Consider the following 26,060-nt stretch of genomic DNA (forward strand, 5'->3'; position numbering starts at 1 on the left):
CTCTATATATATTATAGTGATGTGATTGGAAATAATAATGAAGAAAATTTGCAATGAGTAAGACAATGCCACAATGGGATCCTCTCTATTTATATTTTTTTCATTTCTTTTATTACTATATAATTTTAAAAATGTAGCATTAAATACATTCAAATTTCTTTTATACACCTAAAATATATATTTTTTTTGACACATACACCTAAAATATTTTAAAAATAAAGTAAATGGAGAAAATGAAAATAATAATAAAAAATGGACAGGATTTTAACTCGTATCATATCCACCGCACTACACAAATAACTAGCTATAAGAGGAATCAGATTTGTTGTAATTAAAAAAGCAAACAGTTTAACGCAGTAATCAATCTCAACCATTCATTTCACACCAAACAGTTTAGATATACTACTATGATCTCAGTCATCCATTCAAATCAGACGGTTTATGCAATAAAAAAAGATCAATCAGTTTATACTATAATTGCGATGCAGTAGTTACCGGAGAAAATCTGTTTCCGCCATGGCTTTTTGTTTTGTCTGATTAGGTTAGTACTATTATAGGAGTAGTATCAACAGATCGATATATAGTACTAGTTCTACTAGCTGGCAATTTGAGATCTCTCCCTTGCAAATGCACAATATTCTTCTCTGAGTATTTATTAATTTCATTCATTGATTCACTAAGCAATAATGAAGAATATTCTATGTTTTCCGGCGTATGATATGACTATACTACTTTACTTTGTATATCACGGTAGTATCTCTTCCATTTCCAGTGACCTCTATAGCTAGCTAGCTACCATTGCTTTACTAATTACACTCACACCAAGTAACTATCATCTTTCAGAGAAACACTTAGAAAGGCACAAGCCTAAATGAAAATATTTGGGCACACATTCATATTCATAGATGAAATAAATTTTAAAAAAATAAATAAATTAGTCACATCACTCAAGAAATCATGTCTCCCTCCAATTCTATAATATTAAAAAAAAAAAATATTATGCTCTTTTTTATTTTATATATCTTATTTATCTACCGGAAAATGATGTCATTAAAAAAAGTTACTTGATTTTCTATTTAATCAAGCAAATACGTAAATACAATGTTTACTTTTTCCTTCATTGAAGTATTTAAAGACTCGTTGATATACTAATACTGTTTTATAAGCCAACAATTAGAAAAGTGAAAGAGAGTGATGAGAAAGCAGATGATCAAATATTTAGGAAATATTCACGAAAATTATATGGCAGAGAAGTGGCCATCGAGATTTACTGTATATAGAAAGAATGCATGGTCTAGATATGGCTCCAAAGTACAGTACATACTTTATACTTAGATGATAATCTCTTTTGCCAGAGGCCAGAGTTAATAGCTTAGACCTTATAATGTCACCAAAATAGGTTAACTTTTTTTTTTTTTTTTGACAATACCAAAATAGGGTTAACTTTTATTCTTCTCAAATGTTACCAAAATCTTACAATCCATGTTGCCTTCATGATTAATTGATTGGGAATGGACCACATTAAGTCATGAACAACTTCCCAGCCTAAACTGCTACCACCCTACCGCTCAAGGTAGCTTTCATGATGTATACCATATAATTTTTATGGACCACCCATTAAAAATAAATTATGAAAGATGTAAGGTATACAGATAAATCCATTAATAATATTTTGTAGGTTAGAAAAATTAGAGGGAATATTTATAGTTAACTAATTCACTTGTCTTTAGAAGATCTCCGATTGACCTTTCATACACTAGTAACTAGTAATTATCCAATGGTAAAATAATAAGACAGGGATGATATTGTAATTTACTTAAGGTATTTTTACAATTTTTATGCAATTCAGTTTGTCACGTCAGGTTCCTCCGGTGGAATAAAAAAAAATTAATGAGTTCATCCTACTATAAAACTCACTTTGATGCATATATTTTTAAGGACTAAATATGTTTTTGGCCTTTACAGAATAGTGACCTTCTTAGTTTACTCCTTATTTATTTTTTATTAAATTTTTAGCCCCTAGAAAATAATCATGCCCTCAATTTAGGTCCCTAATGTTAAGATAACTTGTATTTTAGAATGATTCTTTTGCAGGTATATTTTAAACATCATCCTCCAAAAAAAACGAACTCAAAATTTGATTTATAGGTCATAATTTTCATTACTTTTATCTAGATTTTTTGTTGTTTAAAAAAATCATATTTAATTCGTATCATGTTAAAAAATTCTAAATTTTAGTAAATAAACTTTATATGATATTTTAAACATGCCTATAAAAAATCATTAAAAATTAAAGATTTTAATGATAATTAAACAAATTTAGTTTTAGGAGGGACTAAAACTATGTGTAAGAACCAACAGTGAATTTGTTCAAGTGGTAAAGGGTTTTGGTCTCCTTAAGTATGTGGTTAGGGGTTAGATTCCTGACTCATGCGTACGAAGAAAATTCGGTTGGAAGGGAAAAACTCATTTTGTGTGTCACATAAGTTCCCCGACGTAGATTAATCATTGCTAACGACGGTGAAAATTTCGTATCATGGTAACAAAAGAAAACATTGTGTAAGAAAAAATAGAGATTAAAATTAAGTAAAAACTAAACATAGAAACTAAAAACTATTTCCCTTGAGAATTGGAGGGATATAAATTATTTTTTTCCCGAATAATTGACAATTCTCATAATTACATTGGTGATTACTTTTATGTTCGCTTTGACACGCGCAAGTTTCTTGTTCAAGTTCTTCCTTTGTGTATAAAGAAACGGTTCCAATGATATGATTATAAAGGGCACAATTATTTTAATTGGCCGAAGATACCAAAAATTTCAATGATGAGCATTTGGATTAGAAATAAATGGTCTGATTTTTTTTTATATATTTTAAATTTATAATAAATTAAATTATATACATGTAATTTTAATATGAGGTAAACTCTACGAATCTACGAGAGTCGGCTTTCCCTGCTTAGTTTCTTTGACCTTTACCCCTTTCTAATATAATAATTAATACTATATCATTCATTTTAACATGTTTTTCATTATGGCAAGTGGAAATTTTATAATACTTCTGGGTAAATTTTTCTCAAACTAAACCAATTTCCTCTATGGACTTGTGAATGAAACAGCAAGAATTTTCAAGTCACTAATCTGCTAATTTATATTACATGAAATTTTAATCTTAAATAAATGTCATTTCAAACAGTGTTATTCCCAATCACTGCATCAAATCTGATGGTGAATCTCGTGCACAAAGATGTAAAGCAAATTAGGTCGAACAATTACCGGTTAACACACAGGAGAGAAAGGACAAAACTTACATGCATTTTCATACCAGTCCCACCAGTACAATTAAACTAAGCCTTGCTGCATTTAAGAACATATTTTTCTTCAAAAAGTGTGGATAATGAGGTGAATAAATATGGGTATCTTTTTATTTACAAGAATTTTTTAATCTCCTCTCTTGAATTTTTCAATACCCAGAATTTTTTCACATATCCATTTATTTTTTCTTCAACCCTTCAAAATTACTATGTTCTCTCGTGCTTTGTTTTCGCTTTTGATTTTAATTTTTGAAACACACTATTGATTCAACATTTTTCTACAATGATTTGTTTGCTTGAAAAACTTGAGACATCAAAGGAAGGGAAGAGAGTGTGAATAATGAAAAATTATAAAATACATGCACTTTATTGTGTACCCTCATAAAAGAACGGTCCTGATTTATTATTTTATTAGTATGCACCGGTGAGTTATATGAAACACTCGCCCACGGTAGAATCCGCTGTATGTTACACCACCAAAGAAGCGTGATCATACCCATACTCTTAACCAATACAACTATGCTGTGGAGAAATGAGATTAATTTCTAATAAGATTCAGTGTCATAAAATATACTGAGGATTATATTCATTTAAAATAGTTGAAATGCTCATGTTTATTACATTACACGCATACATATATACATACAATCATCTCATATCTCCTACAGTCCCACTAAACCAGATATTTACAAGTGACATTCTAAATTTATTTTAGGACAACTTACACTGTCGTAAGGGGGATTATGGGGAAAAATGAGATATTGAGATCCATTAGATAGTCTTACCACATTTACAAGACTAATTCAAGATCTCCAACTATTTGCCAAATACACCCTCTCTCAAAAAATATAGTAAGTGTGGCTAAGTATCTAATTAATAAACATATAGACCGGACAAGTAACAACTCCCATTCAATGACACAAAATACTTCAATCCTCTAGTACAAGTCAATAAAAAAATATCGCACTAACAGAAGTTGAATGAACTCAAAAGAGCTTCTGAAAGATGTTTCCATTACCAACAACTATAAAAGAATCATCAAGCTTTTTTTAAGAAAATAAATGATAATTGATATTTTATTTATACAAGGATACAAAGTAATCACTTATTCAACACATTAACCTGTATATTTAACAATTAACTCGGCACTGTATTGTTGCTGAAAAGGAGTACAACTATCATATAAAAAAAACGGGTAATATGTAGCAAGTAAAAACAGGATTACCATTGCTTTCATCATGAAACAGAAGGTAAAAGAATTTAAGGTGACTAACCTTTATCAGATTAATTATTTTCTGCAGATTCCTCATAAGAATTTTGTACTCAGGTTGGTTGGTCAAGAATCTCTGTTCCAACCCCTGTAATGGCCAACTTGCTGCGTTCAGCAGGAACGGTCCATCAAGGCAGGAACAGGTTGCTTGATTACCAAAAAACCTCAATGGCAACACTCAATTATGTACTGTTGTTTTATACCACATTGCACACCAGATGCATTATGTTCAAATGTCAAAACCCGGCAATGCAAACTGAGTTGCAAAAGCTTCAACCCGTGCCCGGAGCTCAAGAATGTCCCTATTGCTCTCAAGTACCTTGGAAATAGTCTTCTGCAACTTCCCATGCTCCCTCTGCAGCATGTTTGCAATTTGTGCAGCTCTAAAGAGAAAATCAGCCATTGTCTCAAAATCGGTCTCCAAACACCCTCTTGAAGTCATGGCAGGGGTACCTTGGTAATACAACATAAAAAACTGTCTCATAAGAATGCACCGCCTATCAAATATTCTGAGCATACAAAACATAGAAGATACAAGCATATAAATTATCGCTCACCTATCCTTACTCCTCCAGGAATTATAGTTCCATTGTCACCAAAAATAGCAATTTTATTCAAAGTAATATGGCATGCCTCACAAACCGTCTCATAAAATTTACCTACAAGCCAAAAAAACAAAACACAGGTCTTGTTATTACCATATACAAAAACATAAGAATCAAACATTAACAACTGTCCAGCTTGAACCATATGACTCAAGCATAATGTTTGATCACAAAGTGGCTATCAAACTCAAAACCAATGTGAAGTGCAGAAAGCATGCAAAATAGATGAGTCTAGTTGACAAGTTAGAACTAAACAAACAAAGATGCAATCAGCAATATATCATAAAAATATGACACAACCATATAATACCTGTCAATCCTAGGGGCCTTAAATCCCAAAGTATTAAATGGTTGTCTGTACCCCCAGTTACCAGGCGGCATTTTCTTCTCAATAAAGCAGATGCTAAAACTTGAGCATTCTTCTTCACCTGCTGCATGTATGCCTTATACTCAGGAGTGGCCACTTGTTTTAAGGCAATAGCAAGTGCAGCAATATGGTTATTGTGAGGCCCACCTTGCAATGATGGAAAAACAGCAAAATTTATCTTTTCTTCAAAGTCATATTGATCACTTTCATGTCCCTGACTTAGAAGTATCCCTCTCTTCCTTGGTTTTGTTCCCTTCCTATAAAAAATTATACCTCCCCTTGGACCTCGAAGACTCTTGTGAGTTGTCGAAGTTACAACATCACAATAATCAAACGGGTTCACACACTCCTGCAAAGACCAGAGAATCATATGTTAAAAAAAATAACGGGTATATATATGTTCAAAATTGAAAGTACACAAATTAGTATTAGGTAGTATTTGTGCAACTTCCATTGATGGACTCCAAACACCCGTCCAGTAATTCCAGAAAATGACCTACTAGGATTAACTTAAAAGTGTGACAACACGTTAAAATCAATACGGGTAAATTTTTATTTAGATTAGCGGAAAATTTTATTAAAACCAGTAGCCTGCTCAGGGATCCAATAATTGATATCAAGCCTCAAAAACTAAGCAGTATTCTCATATTCCATGATCAGAACTATTAACCACAATAAATGGACTCTGACATTAATTCAAACAGAAATCTTTGTGAGCCTTGTGAATGGGTGAGACATTACAACAATTAAATCTTTTTCTGAACTGCAAAATAACCATTCTAGGTACTGATTTGAAAAGAGTGGGACACCAATATAGCCCCTGAATTTGTACGGTATAGCCTTAAATTAAAAATTCTCAATCACATTGGTCCCTTAAGAACAATTTCATGGACTAAATTGACTGATCTATAAGGACTAATGTGATTAAATTGCAAATAATCATATCATATAAAATAAATGGAAAATAATAATAATAACACAACTGCTATAATCTCATAAGTAATTAACTAAATGCAATCCACAACGGCCATGAAGGAACACCGACACAAGCCATGACAATCAACAGGTATAGGGAGGAAGATAATTCATACCTTAGCTGCAATTATCCCACTAATCTGGGCCATGTCGCACAATAACACAGCTCCGCATTTATCTGCAATGTGTCTAAACCTAGCATAATCCCATTCTCTAGGATAAGAGCTTCCCCCGCAAATAAGTATCTTAGGACGAAAATCGAGTGCTCTTTCCTCAAGCTTATCATAATCAATAAAACCTGACTGAGGGTTAATCTTGTAAGGTAAACTCTCAAAGAATATAGACGCCCCCGAAATTTTCTTCCCATTAGGAGTATAGTAACCATGACTAGTATTCCCTCCAGAAGGAGTATCCAACCCCATGATTCTATCCCCCGGCGACAACAATCCTGTATACACAGCAAAATTAGCAGAGGTGCACGAATATGGCTGAACATTCACACCCCAACACTTAGGATCAAGATTGAACGCTGCTAATGCACGGTCGCAACAAAGCATTTCAATTTCATCTATGTATTGATTTCCTCCATAGTAACGTGCACCAGGCATTCCCTCAGAGTATTTATTGGTCAAATGGCTTCCAAGAGCTTCCATGACAGCCCTACACACAAAATTCTCAGAAGCTATCAATTCAATCCCTTTGAATTGACGATTTTTCTCCTTTTCTATTATCTCGTAGATATCAGGATCAGCTACCTGCAATGGTTGATCCCCCCACGATCGAACTGCAGCCTTTCGAGCCTCGAGATTGGGTTCGAGGGAAGCTGCTCTCTTGGTCGTCGTAATTGTAGAGGATTCGCAATCCCTTCGTCTTTTGAGACACATTGAATGACCTAAAATGCGAAATTCTTCAACTTCTCTATCATCATCATCATCGTTGTTGTTGTTGTTATTGTTGTTCGATTCAGCATCCGTTTGAGGTTCCATGAGCTGAAGAGGAACCGTAGGGACAGGGTGCGATGGATCACGGAAACTGGATTCAAGATGTAGAGAAATGGAGTCGTCGGGAATCGGAGGACGGCGAGGCGGAGAAGAGTGAGAAGATGAAAAGGTGAGAGATAAATTGGATTGATGGTGAGAGAGGTCCATTAAACAAACAGTTTGCGTGCGAAAATGAAGAAATGGAATTCGATTGATTGATTGATTGATTGATTGATTGATTGATTATGCCTTTGAAGAAGAAGAACAACAACAACAACAACAACAGAGGAAGTGAGAAGAGGTTTTGCGGTGGTGATTGAATATGGATTGGATGAGGAAAAAGGAAGAGAATGAAGTGATTTGAGGAAGAAGAAGAAGAAAACCCAAACCCTAATCCTTAATTAATTAATGAGAAGAATGAATCGGGTTTAGTTTAGTTTAGTTTAGTTTAGGGGATGCACCTGGACGCTGTTGATGCTTTGCTGTATACTATCTGACGTCTGTGTGATGTGGTTAAATCAAATACTTCCTTCATTGCATTTTGTATTTTCCATACTTCATGGTATTTGTTCACTTTTGGTCGATAAATAAATGTAGTATTTGTACAAAATTAATTTATTACTATTTTCAGCCCAATATAACAGAGAAATTGTTTTTTAATACATTAACCGGTTAATGTATCTAATCTTGAGTTATTCAATGTATTTAAAAATTAAATTTTTCTTACATTAACAATTAAATGGGATATTAATTTGTCAAAAAGAACTTTATTATTAATTATTTTATACTAATTTTCATTCTTTAATAGTAGATAAGTAACTTAAGTAACTTTTTTGGTGGCAAAAATAAATACATTACGTGATTGGTTTGGGCGATTTGATAAAGAGAGAAATTGTGAGAGAAGTTGAAGATAAATGGTCATTTATCTTGTGAGAAATACTTGCATGGTCTTTTTATCTCTATGGTTCATTAAAAGGTAGAAAAAGAAAGTAATTAAATAATATGTGTTTTAAAATAATTAAATAATACGTGTTTTTATATGGGTGACCAAATTGTGACTAAATTTTAAGGGACCGTATTTATCTTACTCCATCAGTGATAATATATAAGCAAAAATTATCTTTTTAAATTCATTGCGTATTCAATGTATCTGTTCTATATTATAGGTCAGATACACTGATTAAATAATGAACCTAAAATGTGTTTTTTGCTTATAGATATAAAAACATGTAGGATGTTTATGATTTTTTTTTTCTTTTCCATTCAAAGATGATAATGCAGGTAACACAGATGATATTTTTCTTTTTTCTATTATTACCCTTCTCTTTGATTGAAAAATCTAGTAACATAAGGACATTATTGTACTTTCAGAAACAATCAGCACGAAGTTCGCCATTTTATTTTATTTTTGGTTAAAAAAGAATAATTCACTTCATATATCCTACAAATTTTATACTAATAATCATTTTTTTTTTACTAAATACTATTAATCATGTTAAACAACGGAAACTCTAAAGCTCTGTTTGGCAAAAATAACTTATGGCTGATAGCTTTTAGCTGATAAGTTGATTGAAATATTTGGTAAAATTAGCGGTTCAACTGACTGATACATTTAAAATGATATAAAAGGACATCTTTAATTCAATAATTTTTTTTTATCAAATTAATACTATTTAAGATACTTAGAATTTAATATTTTAAGTTGATTTTTTTTTTTTACAATATTTTAAGTTTATTAATTCAATAAATATATCTTTCAAATATTATTATTAAACTATTTTTTTTGTTTACAATGAGTTGATGATCGAACTTAGGACCTATAACATACTACCTGAACGTCTCACCACTAGACCAAACCTAGTGACTTATTATTAAACCAATTTTTATATGCTAAATTTAAAAAAAAAAAATATTTCCTTTCAGTTGATATACTTTATAAAAAATAACAACAAAATATATTGACAATATAGTATAATGGTTAATTATAGTAAGGTACGTTGTTTCAAAAAAAAATATAGTAAGATACGTACCTATAAATTGATAAAAAAAATGTTTTAGCCTTCATGTTTTAAAATAGATAATAAGGCAATGTTAAAACATACTATATATATATATATATATATATATATGATTTTAAAAGAAGCAGCGTTAAAACATGCATTTACTTATTTTATTTTAAATTCTAATGATAATAAATTATAAAGGGTAAATATGGATTTTAGTTAAAATAATAAGGGTAAAAGAGGAAGCTATAAGCTCATAAGCTATTTGAAATAACTTCTAAAAAATAAACTATAAATCAGTAAAATAAGTTAAAAGTTATTTCTCACAAGTTTGCATTGCAAGCAAGATTGTGATGTTTATTTGAGACAGGTACTATATCTCTTGGTAAAAAACTGGTTTTGACAACAAAAAATGGTTAAATTTTTAATGTTCATTTTTACAATTTCTTTTTTTTGTTGATTTTAATTTTGTTTTTAATCAAGTATATTTGTAAATGTAGGTACCGGCTAAGCTGACAAATGGGTTGGTCCGGCTCAACCTGATCTGGCCCGGTGGATCAAATAAAATAAATGTGTCAGACTGACTCAACCCGATCATTATTGGACTACCAATTATCACGCATGACTCGACCGATGTGGGTTAATGGGTCAAGCCCGACCCATTTCATTTTACTTTTTTCCCTTATTGTTCGATTATTTTTTTATGTATTTTTGATGTATTAGTTATTCATAATAATCAATTTTACAGAGATATTATTTGATGCAAGTGTAAATAATTTTTACACCAACACTAGATATCAATTAGGTTTTTTTTTTAATCTTTAATATCAATTAGACTTTAATTTTAGGTAAACGTGTCCATTTTATTAAGCTTACACATTTAAGTATATTTTTTTTTTTGCAAATGTTTCTTTTTTATTGAAATATGTTATTTAAAAGATTCTAAAAATGCTGCAAATTCAAAAATAATGATGCTGCCTTATCAGACTAGAATTCTTCACTTATTCGCAGAGGGATTATGCCCAATGTATAGTTGATGAAAGATATTGATGTCACTATGAGATATGAGAATATAAATAGGCCAAAAAAATATAGGACTGAACCCAAGAATAGTCTCCTATTAACACCAAATGTTGATACTTGGAGACAAGAGTTGAAGATCTTTGAGGATGAACAAAACTTAAGGGTATTGTACCTAGGTGAATCGGGTAAAAACATTAACTTCTATTCCTATGAAGTAGTGGTGTCAAGTAACTCCAATTTTAAGTTGCTCATAATTAATTTGAACTTTAATTACAAATAACTTATTAATTAAAATAATTGTAAATATGGTCGTTATTCATGATTTATCATTTTTAATAATTATATAAATTAGTATGCTCATGATTTACAATCATATATTATATGCAAAAAAAAAAAAACTTTATGGAGCTACGTATGTCAATATTATATGCAAAAAAAAAAAACTTTATGGGTTCCTTTCTTAAGACATCAATTTTGATTCTGTAAAAAAAAAAAAGACATTAATTTAGATATATAATTGTTTAGTTCACACCAAATTATATATTAAAAATAAGTAAAGACAACACTATATATCAAAAAGTATGATTTAATAGATATGTGAATCAAAATTAAAAAAAGAAAGAAATGATAAGCTTTTATATTTTAAATATATGAATACTTATTAAGAAAAAATTGAACGAAATTTTTTATTAAATTTTATAATTGTCAAATTTAAGTGATAGATTTTTTTATTTGTTGTTATTGCATAGATCGGGTAACAGTTATACGGTCTGACTAGTGATTCACCAATCCGACCAATAACTCAGTGACCCAGTACTTTGACCGAATCAATCACTTGTCTGGGTTTTAGAAATATGATTACAGGTGAGATAAAATATCCACAAAGGATTCAAGAGAGAGGAGAGAGCAATTCACATTCCAAGTATTTATTTCACTCTCTAAAATTTGACAGACTAGTTCATATTTGTTATAGAGTTTAATTGATATGTATCGACATTGTAAAATAATTTTACACAATCGTCCAATAAACAACTATTATTTTGCCATGTCATATAAAAAAAATGGGGTAATGTGGCAGAAAACATGATTGATATTGGTTGACAGTGTAAAATTATTTTACACCGTCGGTGCATATCAATTAAATCCATCTGTTATATATATATATATATATATATATATATATATATATATGGGGGCTGCTAATTTAGACCCAGTTGGGTCTAAATTAGCAAGGTGCACCTTTTGAGTTGGACAAAAATACCCATTTTTTAATTTTTTGGAAGAATAGAGCAACAGGGGCATTTCTGTAATTTTACGCAACAGTACACGCGCCCCCACTTCTTTTTCCCCCCCAGGACACGTGGCAGCGTGTTAGTGGACAAGATCAGCGCGCGTGCATCACACGCGCCGACAAACGCGCGTGGTGCTTGCTGGATGACGCGGAGAGAGAAAATTCTGAAAAAGGCAGGCCACGTGTCATGATGTGATTGGTTGCGTTAATTTTTTTCCATTTTATACTTTAAACTCGATTATTTCGTCGTAAATTAATTTTTTATTTTTTATTTTTTATACCAAAATTCATAATTTTTTTTTCTCTACAAATAGAGACTTGGTTTGTTTGATTTGGACACCGAAAAAAAAACGCAATTTTTCACTACTTTAAACTCGATTATTTCGTCGTAAATTAATTTTTTATTTTTTATTTTTTATACCAAAATTCATAATTTTCTTTTCTCTACAAATAGAGACTTGGTTCGTTTGATTTGGACACAGAAAAAAAAAACCCAATTTTTCACTACCTTAATCTCATCAAATAACTAATAATCAACTTACTGAAACCATTCTACCAGCAAAATGGTTTCAGATTACAACTCTCTGAAACCATTCTACCAGATAAATGGTTTCAGAAGCAAACACAATTAATAAATTACTCACTGAAACCATTCTACCAGTAAAATGGTTTCAGAATACAACTATGTGCAACCATTCTACAAGCTAAATGGTTTCAGAAGCAAATAACTAATAATCAACTTACTGAAACCATTCTACCAGCAAAATGGTTTCAGATTACAACTCTCTGAAACCATTGTACCAGATAAATGGTTTCAGAATACAACTATGTGCAATCATTCTACAAGCTAAATGGTTTCAGAAGCAAATAACTAATAATCAACTTACTGAAACCATTCTACCAGCAAAATGGTTTCAGATTACAACTCTCTGAAACCATTCTACCAGATAAATGGTTTCAGAAGCAAACACAATTAATAAATTACTCACTGAAACCATTCTACCAGTAAAATGGTTTCAGAATACAACTATGTGCAACCATTCTACAAGCTAAATGGTTTCAGAAGCAAATAACTAATAATCAACTTACTGAAACCATTCTACCAGCAAAATGGTTTCAGATTACAACTCTCTGAAACCATTCTACCATATAAATGGTTTCAGAAGGATTTCGGTGTCCAAATCAAACGAACCAAGTCTCTATTTGTAGGGAAAAAAAAATTATGAATTTTGGTATAAAAAATAAAAAATAAAAAATTAATTTACGACGAAATAATCGAGTTTAAAGTAGTGAAAAATTGCGTTTTTTTTCCGGTGTCCAAATCAAACGAACCAAGTCTCTATTTGTAGAGAAAAAAAAATTATGAATTTTGGTATAAAAAATAAAAAATAAAAAATTAATTTACGACGAAATAATCGAGTTTAAAGTATAAAATGAAAAAAATCACGCAGACCCATTCATATGCTGACACGTGGCTGCCTTTTTCAAAAGCAAAATTTTCTCTCTCCAGCTTATAATCTAGTGTGGCGCAGACAGGATGATCTGATAGATCAGGATGATCTGGGCTGTCTGATTGATCAGACAGTCTTAATGAGATCACATCTTGGCTGTCTGATGGAAATCAACGATCTGTAACCATGGTCCTTCCGTACGCGCGCGACACTGGATCCACGTCTATTAATTGTTTAAGAAGGTGGGGCGCGTGTTGTTATTTTTTTTTTATGTAAAATTACAGAAATGCCCCTGTTGCTCTATTCTTTCAAAAATTAAAAGAATGGGTATTTTGGTCCAATTGAAAAGGTGCACCTTGCTAACTTAGACCTAACTAGGGTCTAAGTTAGAAAACCCCTATATATATATATATATATATATATATATATATATACACTTTTATAATAATATAGGTTAATAGTTAAAGGTGTAACAATTTGTAGCGCTCTTTATAATAGTATTTGTTAATGATCAGAGTATAACAATTTTTTACACCGATACATTTTCAAATCTGACTTAATTATTTTTTATAAGATAATAGAATATTATAAAATCTTATGCGATTATTTAATTATAATAAGTTATTTGATAAATAATAAATACACAAATGTAATATAAGTTTCATAACAATAAAATAAATAACAGGGTTAAAATTTATAATTAATTTGTATTTCAGTCATATATAATATTCATATTCACACGACATGCATGTCTTAAAGAGTCATGTTAATACATGAAAATAAGATAAAATTAATTTTCTATATAATATAGTTGTTGGTGTTCTTTGTTGATAAAATGCATGACTCTATTCATATTTCATTCATGCAAATAAGACAAAATCAACTTTCTTTGAAATATCTAATATTTAAAATTAATTTTTTTAAATATATTATGTAATTAATATTCATATCACTTAAATTTTTAAATTAAAAGTAAAATCTTTAATTTAAGATTGAATTCAACATTAAATTATTGATTATGAGTATTCGAATTTGATCTCTAATTTGAATAATACTTGATGTATATTTCTTATCTCCTGACTAAATTTCATATTACTAAAAACTATTCTGCTAATTTTTTTATTTTTTTAAAAACTTGGTATCCGGCCTTAGGACCGACTAATCTAAGTGGACCAATCCCACCGCCCACTTGCGGGGGACCCATTTAAAGCCAGAGTTTTTTTTGCTCTGTATGGACTTAGCCCACCGAAATTGGCACTAGTGAGAATCGAACCTGAGACCTTGAGAGGAGCATACTCCAAGGGCCCAAACCAACACCACTCGACCAACCCCAAGTGGGTTATTCTGCTAATTTATATGATTACACTAATAAAATAAAAAATGATACATCCTTTCAAACTTATAAAATATTATAAGAGATCTATTAGATTAAAATATAAACAAACTACGATATAAATTAATAAAAAATCTAATATTTCTAAACATTTTTTTTTACTCATATACTAATATTAAATATAATCATATTTTAAAATAATATATATTATTTAAATATATGTAATTATAGTTATCGCAATTATTATTTTTTATTTATAAAAATATTTTAATTATATATTTTAATCAAACCCGTGCAACGCACGGGTTTACCCCTAGTTTATATTACATGAAATTTTAATCTTAAATGTCATTTCAAAGTTCAAACGGTGATATTCCTAATCACTGCATCAAATCTGATGGTGAATCGTGCACAAAGATGTGAAGCAAACTAGGGTCGAACAATTACCTATTAACACAGGAGAAAAAAAAACTATGCTCTTTACTTTTTGTTGTCTCCTTGTTATAAAATTGGTTGATCGGATTAATAATTAATTGGTCTAAGTAATATAAGAATTTTAAACTCTTTAATTTTTTTTCTGGACTATTTTAAATTCCTTAATTAAGTGATTATCAAAAAAAAAATTCCTTAATTAAGTGCTTATAGCCTCTAAGTTAGAGATGCGTCATTTTATTTTTTTGGAAAAGAAATTGGTTAAAAAAAAGAATTCACTTCATATATATATATTAGAAAAAGAATTCACTTCATATGTTCTACAAATTTTACAATAGAAATTAATCATGTTAAACGACGCAAACTCTAAATAGGTCAGTTAATCGAAATTGAATGTTGACTCCAACATTCTCATGCGGCTAAGATTTTGCAACATCACGTGCGTAGGTGATCTTGGTTGGCTGTTTTATCACAACTTATTTTGAATAGAAAAAAAAAACATTAGTAATAAAAACTGAGATCGTGCATCAAACTTGAGGTCCACAAACCAAGCAACATAGAATGATAGAAATTTTGTTTTGTTTTTGGACAACGGATTTAGTTTTCTTTGTTCTTTCTAAAATTTATCACAAGTTTGCATGCAAGATTGTGATATTTATTTGAGAGTACAGGTCCCTATATCTCTTGGTTTTGAGTTTTGACAACAAAAAATGGTTAATTTTTTAAAGTTCATGTTCATTTTTACAATATTTTTTTTTGTTGATTTTAATTTTGTTTTTAATCAAGTAAATCTATAAATGTAGGTACAAGTTAGAGTTGTCAAATGGGCTGGTCCGACTCAATCTGATGTAGCCTGAACGCCTGATGGGTCAGACAAAATAAAGAGTCAGATTGGTTTGACCCGATTATTATTGGGCTACCAATTATCAAGCATGGCTCGGCCCATGTGGGTTAATGGGCCAAACCCGATCAATTTCATTTTACTTTTTTTTTCCTGTTTATTCAATTATTTTTTTATATCTTTTTGATGTATTAGTTATTCATAATAATCAATTTTATAGAGATATTATTTGATGCAAGTGTAAATAATTTCACTTTCATTCATGATATGGCATGCATTTTTTTACTTTATGTACGAAGACCAAATTTATATCATCTCCAATTATTTTCCTCATGTAGATCATGTTATACTAATCTTAGCCATTTATTCAATTTTTTTCTCTTTTCTTAAATACTTTTATATTCTTTGTGATTTATCAACCATTAAATTAAGAAAAATGAGAAAAAAACAAATATTTAAAGACTTCTACCAAAAATAAAATAAGAACTTATATAATACTCCCATAGATCACATAGAGCTTAATTTCTGATGGCGTGTGTGCATAAAGTTGAACAATACTCAAAAGGCATCATGGATCACAATTAATTACTCTTTTTTTTACACAATTATTTAAGGAGAATGTTAACTTGTGCCCTTAAGGGCACATGATAAGAAGATAAATGTGGAAAAAATTTATTGAACTTGTGGTGTATTCAATTATCTAAACATTAAATTTTTTGTATCATTAAATGCTATATTTCTATTTTTAGGTAGCTTAACATGTGCCCTTAGGACACAAGTTAACATGACCCATTATTTAATTAGTCCTGATCACCCTTATCTTTGTTGTTTCGTTTGAGTCATGTAAACATGAGGTGGCCACATGATAATTTCGTGGTGGTGAGATAACACCTTTGCTTGCTTTTGGGAATGGATATCAATTTGGTCAAATATCTGCTATTTATCACAAAAATACAGGACAAATTGAAGTGTCATTCAATAAATTCTTTGAGTACAAAGCAGTGCAGCATTCTATAATTTCTATTCCGAGAAAATTTTCTTTTTTCTTTTGGTGTATGTAATCAAACAATTATTGTACAATTTATCTCCCAACTCTTAGACATTTGATTCTTCTAAGTAAAATTCTTCCTAAATAATTTTTTTCAATACTCCCTTAATAAGAAAAAATTCACTTTTTAGATATATTGAAAAATTGGTTTATTTAGACTATAAATTAGATAGATACATTCATTTTTCAATATATCTAAAAAGTCAACTTCTTATATTAAAGACTAGATAAAATAATTTTTAACTATAACAATATTTAACTTTAAGTGGAAGAAAATAAAAGTATTAAATAAACAGAAAATTAATACTTGAGTCGAAGCTTTTGTCAACTTTTTTTTTTTTTTTAGAAAAAGCTTTTGTCAACTTTACTAAACCAAAATTTAACAGTTTTTTTTTCTTTAACGGCAAAAATTTAACAGTTGTTTACAGCTGCTTTGACGTTTTTCACCAAGCAAAACTTTAACAAAGTCCCAAGCTATTATTTCCTATTAGTGAAATTTGATATTCTCCACTTTGAGTTATTCACAGTTCACATACTTTTTTTTTTTTATTATTACCGTGATATTTGTACGAAATTTTCACTATTATTAACGATAACTAATCTCCATCGAAAAACCTATTTGACACACATTCATAAAATATGTTCTAGTAATAGTATTTTACAAAAAAATATTTTCTAATCAATTCATTAGATGGAAATGGAATCACCCTAAACCCATCTCCAAAGCTAGCTAGGTAGAGGAAAAGGAAATATACATCGCCCCTTATCCGCCACACATTTCATCTTCACATACAACAGTGACTGTTTTGGCACCAATGAGTATAATAAAAGGATGACACATTGACAAGTACTAGTTTAGTTTTAGTATATGAAATATAAAGAGATAATGAATTGCAGTGCATCCAAAAGTATAAATTCTGGCTTTGTATTCCTATAAATGTTCGTCTAATTTTGTAGTTTCATTTTCGACCCTCTTTTATAAAAAAATATTTAATTAATTCAATGATTTCTTGAAGACATTTTAAGTTTTACAATGATCCAATTAATTAAACTAAAAGCAACAAAATATTTTTTTGTCAAGTAGTCTCTTTAATAAATAGATATTTCTTCTAAGATAATAATTCATGTCCAACTACTACGATATATAATATGACGTTTTTATCAACTGAATTAAATTTATCGGCGAAAAACAACCACAACTTTGAGTAAAAGTAGATCATATTCCAAAATTAAAATAAAAAAATAAAAGTTAATGTCCAAATCAAGAAGGAAGTGGGGCCATAGCCGCAGTATAGTAAATAAAAATTGAGTTTTTCTATAATATACTCACTTCGATCACTATTATAATAAAAAACAATCATTTTTTAGGTTAATTAAAAATGTAATGTATTTGAGCAATAATATTACCCAAATACATTACATTTTACCCAAATACATTATATTTTTAATGAATTTAAAATGTGATTTTTTCTTTATAATAATGACTAGAGTGATTATAAATTTGCACATGTTAAAAAGTACTCGATTCGACTATAGATATAAGAAAAGTCTTCTTTTTAGATTTATTGATTAATATATGTATTTGGCCCGTATTTTAGTCCAGATACATAAATTATTTAACGAATCTAAAAAATGTAATTTTTGCTTATAATTGTAGTCCGTAGGAGTACAAAATAATATCTCCTCCGATCTTTAATATTAAAGAAAAATTATTTTTTAGATTCATTGATAATCTAATGTATCTAATCCATATATTAGACTAAATACGTTAGATTCTCAATGAATTTAAAAAGTAGTTTTTTTTTTATATTAAGGACCGTTTTTTTTGATATCGTGTTCGAATCCAGATCACGACATTAACATTTTATCAATTGAGTTAGAATTCATGATACAATTTTAGCTATTTTTGTGTCAAAAAAAAAATAATTTAGCTATTTTAAGTTTTTAACATGTGAAAGTTTTAGACAAAAACCTATAAAGAATTTGTCAAGGTTATTAAAGTCCGCGATAAAACATAGTGCCGTTATGATGTGTACGCTGACGTGGCAAACACATTGTTCTTAATTCTGTTGATTAGATTACTGTGTTAAATAAACGTGATTACGCCCATTATAAACCCATTTGGTTATTATAAACCCAAACACGTCCTTCACCTTTTTTCATTTCTTAAACTCTCTCTCTCTTTACTTTCTCTCTCTAAAAACTCAAAACAAACACGAAGCTCTCTCTCTCTCGAAGCTGGTTTCACTTATCGTATCGTTACCAATTCAAATTTTCTTCTCTCTTTATATAAATCAAATCATCGATCACATCAATTTCAATTTTTTTTTCTTCATTGTTGCGATTTTTTTTTTCGTACGGTACGACGTCGTTGGTTGAAATAAATTCATCATCGCCGTCGCTCCGTTACGGTACTGATTCCTGATCGTTAGTTTAATCGTATAATTGAAGTATGGCTGCCGGAGTTGAATTACCGGAGGGTAAAACTGGAATTATGATGGAATTTCCGGTCGGCGATGATGAATCTCTGTCATCGCCGGTTAGATTACCGAAGAGACTCCGGCGAAGGCTTCTTGATACGGAGTGTAAGTCACCGAGTACGGTGGAGGAAATCGAAACCAAGCTTCGTGACGCTGAAATTCGTAGACAGGTTTGTGCGTGTGTGTGTTATTTACGATTCTATTGTAAAAAGTTTTTGTGATTTGTTTGGTTGGTGAGAAAGTTAAGGGACTTCAACTTCAATATTCAAGTTTTTTCCTTTTTCTTCTTACATAGTTTAGTTAACACGTGTAATTATTATTTTGTTTTTCAACCACAAAACAGAGTACTTAGAGATTAATTAATCAATCTCTAATTTAGGATTATTTTTTATTTTTTATTTTTTTACACTTCTCTGTTGTTGATTGATTGATTAGTCTCGTGAATTGGCTTCTTCTTCTTTCTTGTTTCATCTTCAATGTTGGTTCTGTGTATTTCTAAATTACAAGCTTTCAACCCTTTTTGTTCTCCGTATTTGTTGGAATTCAAATTATTATGATTATGATTCTTAGTGTATAGCATATTGTTATTGTTATGATTATGATTAATTTTTGTTCTTCCTTTTCATTTGAGCATACTGATAGTTTCTTTTCTTGTAAGGCAAATACTCTGTTTTTGTTGTTGGTTTATTCCTTTTTAAGTTTTATCTCAATTTCTACTCATGTAATTGTTTACTCCCTCCGGCCCTAATTATAAGAAAAGATTCACTTTTTTAGATACATTGAAAGTTTGATGTATCTGGACAATAATATGGACTAGATACATCAAACTTTCAATGTATCTAAAAAATGAATTTTTTCTTATAATTAGGACTAGGGGGAGTATTTATTTTTGAATTTTTATTTTTAGTTATTGAGTTTGGTTTTTTCTGTTACTTGATTGAACTTCTATTGACTGCAGAAGTACTATGAGAAACTTTCAAGCAAGGCACGTGCAAAGCCGAGAAGCCCCTCTCGATGTTCGTCTCAGGACGAGGATCTTGGTCAGCGACTAGAGGCAAAGTTGCAAGCTGCTGAACAGAAGAGGTGGGTTTCTCTTTAGGTTGAATGCTTGGGTATTGTGTTGTGTACTGTAACCACCATTGTAGTCTTTTTTTAAGGAATTTTAAGTTTAAATAAACCGTCGGAGCATTATGATATCGGGTGGGCTTACACATCTTATTAAAATCACTAAAACGGATGCATACATATACTTGTAAATTTTTTAACATATAAAAATATAATAATAATTTTATAATTCAATCATATAAAAAATTAATTCTGTACAAGATGCAGTTACATATTCAACATGATCTTATTTTGGTATCTGATTGTTTTGATAATTGAAAATTTATTTTTCAAAGTATGAAAGACTTGATTTCTTTTTAATTCACGTGACTTGTGCTTCATTTTTACAATCAAGATGAGTTTTTGCTTTCCTGACAGGTTGAGCCTTTTGACAAAGGCCCAAATGCGCTTAGCAAGGCAGGATCAACTGCGTCAAGCGGCAAAAAATGGAGTTGAAATGCGTCATGCAAATGAACGTGTGAAGCTTGGGACAAAAGTGGAAACACGTGTTCAGCAGGCAGAGGCTAATAGGATGCTTATCCTAAAGGCTCACCGGCAAAGAAGGGCGTCTCTTAGAGAAAGGTCGTCTCAGTCATTGATGAGGAGAATGACTCGAGAGAGCAAATACAAGGAGCGTGTACGTGCTGCAATTCACCAAAAACGAGCTGCTGCTGAAACAAAACGACTTCGGTTGTTGGAAGCTGAGAGGAAAAGGGCGCACGCTCAAGTCTTGCAGGCGAGACATGTGGCGAAGTCTGTGTCTCACCAGCGTGAGATCGAGAGAAGGAAAAAGAAGGATGAGTTGGAAGATCGATTACAAAGGGTATGGTGTTAGTTTGTTTGTTTTTTGGGTTCCTTTTCACTGCTTCAAAAATTTCATATGTTACATGGTGGCCTCAGTGGTGCTTTGTATAACCAAGTCTCCAAATTTATATTGAGCAGGCAAAAAGGCAAAGAGCTGAATATCTCAGGCACAGGGGAAGATTGCGTGGTTATGTGTGGGAGAATTGGATTACAATGTCAAAGCAGGCAGAATATCTTTCTAGAAAACTAGCAAGGTATTTTGCATTTAAATACATATATTCTGGTTAGGTAGCTTTGATTTCACTGGTTTACTCAATTGTAACCATTTCGGAGAAGGCCTTAAAACTGTTTGCAATGTTTTAGTTCACCTTTTTTGCATTTAAATTCTGTTTTACTGGATATTACTATATGGCTGATTCTGACTATTTGCTTCTTTAAGGTGCTGGAGGCAGTTCTTGAGGCAGAAGAGAACAACCTTTACCTTGACGAAGGCATATGCTGTGCTCGGGATCAACGAGAAATCTGTCAAGTCATTGCCATTTGAGCAGTTTGCTCTTCTAATTGAATCAGCTTCTACTCTTCAGACTGTGAAAACTTTGCTGGACCGGTTTGAAAGCCGCCTCAGAGTGCTTACAGCTGTTGTTCCTGCCGGTTATTTTTCTAGCTTGGATAACATTGATCACCTTCTTAAACGGGTTGTGTCCCCCAAGAAAAGGGCTACTCCTAGGAGTTCTGCAAGAAGCCCGGCAAAAAAAGCAGATTTAGTCAAGGAGACAAACAATAGGTTATCAAGGTATCAAGTGAGAGTTGTTCTTTGTGCATATATGATACTGGGTCACCCAGATGCAGTTTTCAGTACAATGGGAGAACGCGAGATTGCTTTGGCCAAGTCTGCTCAAGAATTTGTCCACATGTTCGAGCTGTTGATAAAGATTATACTAGAAGGGCCAATAGAAAGTTCTGATGACGAATCTGCCTCAGTTGTTATGAAGCGATGCACCTTCAGATCCCAGCTTGCTGCTTTTGATAAAGCATGGTGCTCATATTTGAATTGTTTTGTGGTCTGGAAGGTTAAGGATGCTCGATCATTGGAGGATGATTTGGTTAGGGCAGCTTGCCAGCTAGAGGCTTCTATGATTCAAACTTGCAAGTTAACTCCAGAAGGAGTTGGTATTAGTCATGATATGAAAGCTATTCAGCATCAGGTAATTTCCTATGTCAATAGCTAGTTTTCCTTTTGAATGGTAGCTTTTATTGACAAACTTTTTGAGTAATGTCATGGAGCATCAAAATGACCCCAAAAGCTGACTAAGATTGATAGACTTAAAAAAATTAGCTTCTGTTTTTTTAGTAAAATTTCCCTTCTCAAACATGTTCTTCTCCCGGTTACATTTTAATTCTGAAAAGTATGGCTTGGCTTTATTATTATTGCAAGAGAGGATTTTAACTTTATCTTCTTTCTATGTTTTTTAATACAGGTCTCTGAAGATCAAAAACTTTTGAGAGAAAAGGTGATGCATCTGAGTGGAGATGCGGGGATTGAGCGCATGGAAAGTGCACTATCTGAAACAAGATCTAGATACATAAGAGTAAAGGATAGCGGAAGCCCAGTGGGGTTTCCAATGACTCAATACATGCCTCCAAGCCCAACTCCACTTACTACTGTTGCAAGCCCAAGTGAAAGAAATATTTCAAATAAGAGCAATAAGACAAGCCGGGTGGTTCGCTCCCTTTTTAAGGAGACCGACACTTCCCCTGTAGAGTCAAGCTTCTCTTCACCTATTACCAGTTCAAATACCAAGCTCGGTACTACCGCAGAAAAGTTTGTAGCACCAAATGATGTTCTTGTAAATGAATTTCTCCATGAGCATCACCGTAGTTTTGCTGATGACTTTGATGTCTCTGATCACATTCAAAACAGCATTGAGGTATGTACATCTTTGTTTGTTTCCATTTAACTTATGGTTGATGCTTTTGTAAGAGGGGTTCTGCCTGATGCCTTTGCTGTCTGACACTCTGTTCAGATTATCCCTCCGACTAAGATTTTTTTTTAATATAGAATCAATCCTTTTGCCAACTCTTGTTCACTATTTATCTCATCTGGCAGGGGAAAATCAAGCAGACAATGGAGAAGGCCTTTTGGGATAGTGTTATGGAATCTGTTAAGCAAGATCAGCCCAACTATGACCAGATTATTCAACTCATGGAAGAGGTTAGGGATGAAATTTGTGAGATGGCTCCAATAAGCTGGAAGGATGATATTATTGCAGCCATTGATTTAGATATTCTTTCTCAGGTAGCATATTCTTTTCACGAGCCTGTTAGACGCATTATTGGAATATACCTAACTATAATTTCTCCTTCTCTGAATTCTGATTATATTTGTCTTCTGTGTATCTAAAGGTGCTTAAATCTGGTAAACTGGATGTCAATTACCTTGGTAAAATTCTCGAGTTTTCGCTAGTCAGTTTGCAGAAGCTTTCCGCCCCAGCCAATGAGGAGATAATAAAGGCCAAACACAAGGCATTACTCAGTGAGTTGGGTGAAATGTGCCACTCTAGAGATGAATCAAACAATGCATGTGTTGTAGCCTTGGTTAAGGGTTTGCAATTTGTCCTTGAACAGATTCAGGTGTCTATCATATCATTCCTTTATTACTCTAATTTATTTGATCTATTCATTCAGGTGCAGCCTTGATGATTATAAGCACGGGCTTCACTTTTGAATACACCATTGCTAGATGTGTATTTCTTTTCATGCTTTGTTTGTAGACAAAGCTGATTTGGAATTTTAATATTTGTTTTACTTTGGTTGTATGTTATGTGACATGATAAATCTTTTGACAGGTTCTTAAGAAAGAGATAAGCAAAGCACGCATAAGATTAATGGAGCCTTTGCTTAAGGGACCTGCTGGTGTGGACTACCTTAGGAACGCCTTTGCAAACAAATATGGCTCTCCATCTGATGCCAGTGCCTCTCTTCCTTCAACACTCAGATGGCTTTCATCTACCTGGAATTTTAAAGACCAGGAATGGGTAGATCATGTGAATTCCTCCTCAGCATTAGCTGATAATTCATCCCAAGCATGGCTTCCTTCAACTGCTCTCAGAACTGGTGGAAATGTTATGCTCAAAAGTACTGGCAGTCCAATGTTCTTTTCTCCTGATGTTTCAAACACTCAGGGTAATATTGACAAAAGTTTAATTTATGATTCTTCTGTTAGCTGTTCCTTACTTTAAGGCAGATGCTTATACCTGCTTGTATGTTATTTGATCAGGTGATCAGCAACCAGAATGCAAAGGAGAACCAGTTGATCTCGCTGTGAGGCTTGGTTTGCTAAAATTAGTAAGTGGAATATCTGGTCTGACACAAGACGATCTACCAGAAACTTTATCTCTTAACTTCTCCAGACTGAGGTCTGTTCAGGCTCAAATTCAGAAGATTGTTGTGATTTCTACTAGGTAAACAGCATGATTATTTTTGTCAAGAGGCTGTGTTTTTATTTAGATGGTATGGTACATACAGTTATGATAGTAACATGTCTTTTATTTTGGGAATCACAGCGTTCTTATATGCCGTCAGATCATTCTGAGTGAAAAGGCAGTAGCAAGCTCTGTAAATATGGAAAATGCAGTGTCCACGTGTGCAGAACAACTATTGGAGCTCTTAGACCGTGTTGAAGATGCTGATATTGATGATATTGTAGGAGTGATTTGCAATCTGCCATCAGTCGATGGTGAAGATGTAGGGAAGGTTCAGTCAAGAAAGGCAGTTGCTGGCAGAATGCTAGGAAAGAGCCTACAAGCTGGGGATGCTGTATTTGAGAGGGTGTTCAATGCTGTCTATTCAGCTTTGCGCGGAGTTGTGCTTGGGGGAACTGGTGCCCATGGGAGGAAATTAGCTGAAATGGCACTACTGAAAGTTGGGGCTGGTGCTCTGACCGAAAGGGTAGTGGAAGCTGCTCGTGTTTTGATTGTAGCAGCTACTATATCAGTTGGTGTTCACGGGCCATGGTATAAATATTTGACTGATAACATATGAACATAAATTTGTCAAGTTCATGAATAAATATTACACACGTACATGTACATAGGAGTGTGTAAAGCTGTAAGATGTTTATCTTAGGTTCCTGTAAAGATTAGTGATATGGTTGTCTTTAGCAGAATGCTTTTGATATAATGAACAAATATGTAAATAGGTATTTGAAGTTATTTAAATTGCTAATATATGATTGGTAATCTAATCATAAAGTTGTAAGATGTTTATCTTAGCTGCTTGTAAATATTAGTAACATGGTCGTGTCTTTAGCAGAATGCTGTTGATGTAATAATCAAATATTGAGTTATTTAAATTGCTATTATATGATTTGTCAAATTTTTTTTGCTATTATATGATTCTTATCGTAAAAAACAAGGCCCGTGAATCAACATGTTCCTTTTTACAAAAATAGTAAGAATTATACGAATAAAACAAATCCTTTTTTAATAAGAAATTGAATTCTTGGTATAGGAATAAACAGACCATGGATAAATCTACGTAACTTTAATAGTATCTTTTGGAGATTAAGCTCACGTTTGAAATAATTCTAAATTTGGAAAATTATAGGGGTGCCTATATTTTGTTGAAATTCAAAAGTATAGTTTTTTACTAAAGTTGCAGGTGATTCTGTCTAAATTAGGGTCATCCCAAAAATAATAATTAAATTATGTTTACTATGAATATTTCATTTACATAATTA

At 31.8% G+C, this 26,060-nt stretch overlaps 2 protein-coding genes across 2 annotated transcripts; one reads left to right on the plus strand and one right to left on the minus strand.

The window, feature by feature from the left end:
- Window positions 1-3,593: 3,593 nt before the first annotated feature.
- Window positions 3,594-8,066, minus strand: LOC123910466 (serine hydroxymethyltransferase 6-like). The gene is made up of 4 exons (XM_045961576.1): window positions 6,649-8,066; window positions 5,501-5,906; window positions 5,143-5,244; window positions 3,594-5,038 (listed from the first exon to the last, which is right to left on the minus strand). Exons 1-4 carry the CDS (start codon window positions 7,678-7,680, stop codon window positions 4,815-4,817), a joined length of 1,764 nt encoding a protein of 587 aa, XP_045817532.1. The 5' UTR covers window positions 7,681-8,066; the 3' UTR covers window positions 3,594-4,814.
- A 10,907-nt stretch (window positions 8,067-18,973) lies between these two features.
- LOC123910467 lies at window positions 18,974-25,696 on the plus strand. Its single transcript, XM_045961577.1, has 11 exons — window positions 18,974-19,584; window positions 20,373-20,497; window positions 20,897-21,341; window positions 21,461-21,576; window positions 21,762-22,527; window positions 22,801-23,250; window positions 23,430-23,618; window positions 23,726-23,953; window positions 24,169-24,505; window positions 24,600-24,783; window positions 24,886-25,696. The coding sequence occupies exons 1-11, from the start codon at window positions 19,387-19,389 to the stop codon at window positions 25,361-25,363; spliced, it is 3,516 nt and encodes a 1,171-aa protein (XP_045817533.1). The 5' UTR covers window positions 18,974-19,386; the 3' UTR covers window positions 25,364-25,696.
- The last annotated feature ends 364 nt before the right edge of the window (window positions 25,697-26,060 follow it).

Source organism: Trifolium pratense, linkage group LG2 (assembly GCF_020283565.1).
Source record: "Trifolium pratense cultivar HEN17-A07 linkage group LG2, ARS_RC_1.1, whole genome shotgun sequence".
NCBI lineage: Eukaryota > Viridiplantae > Streptophyta > Magnoliopsida > Fabales > Fabaceae > Trifolium > Trifolium pratense.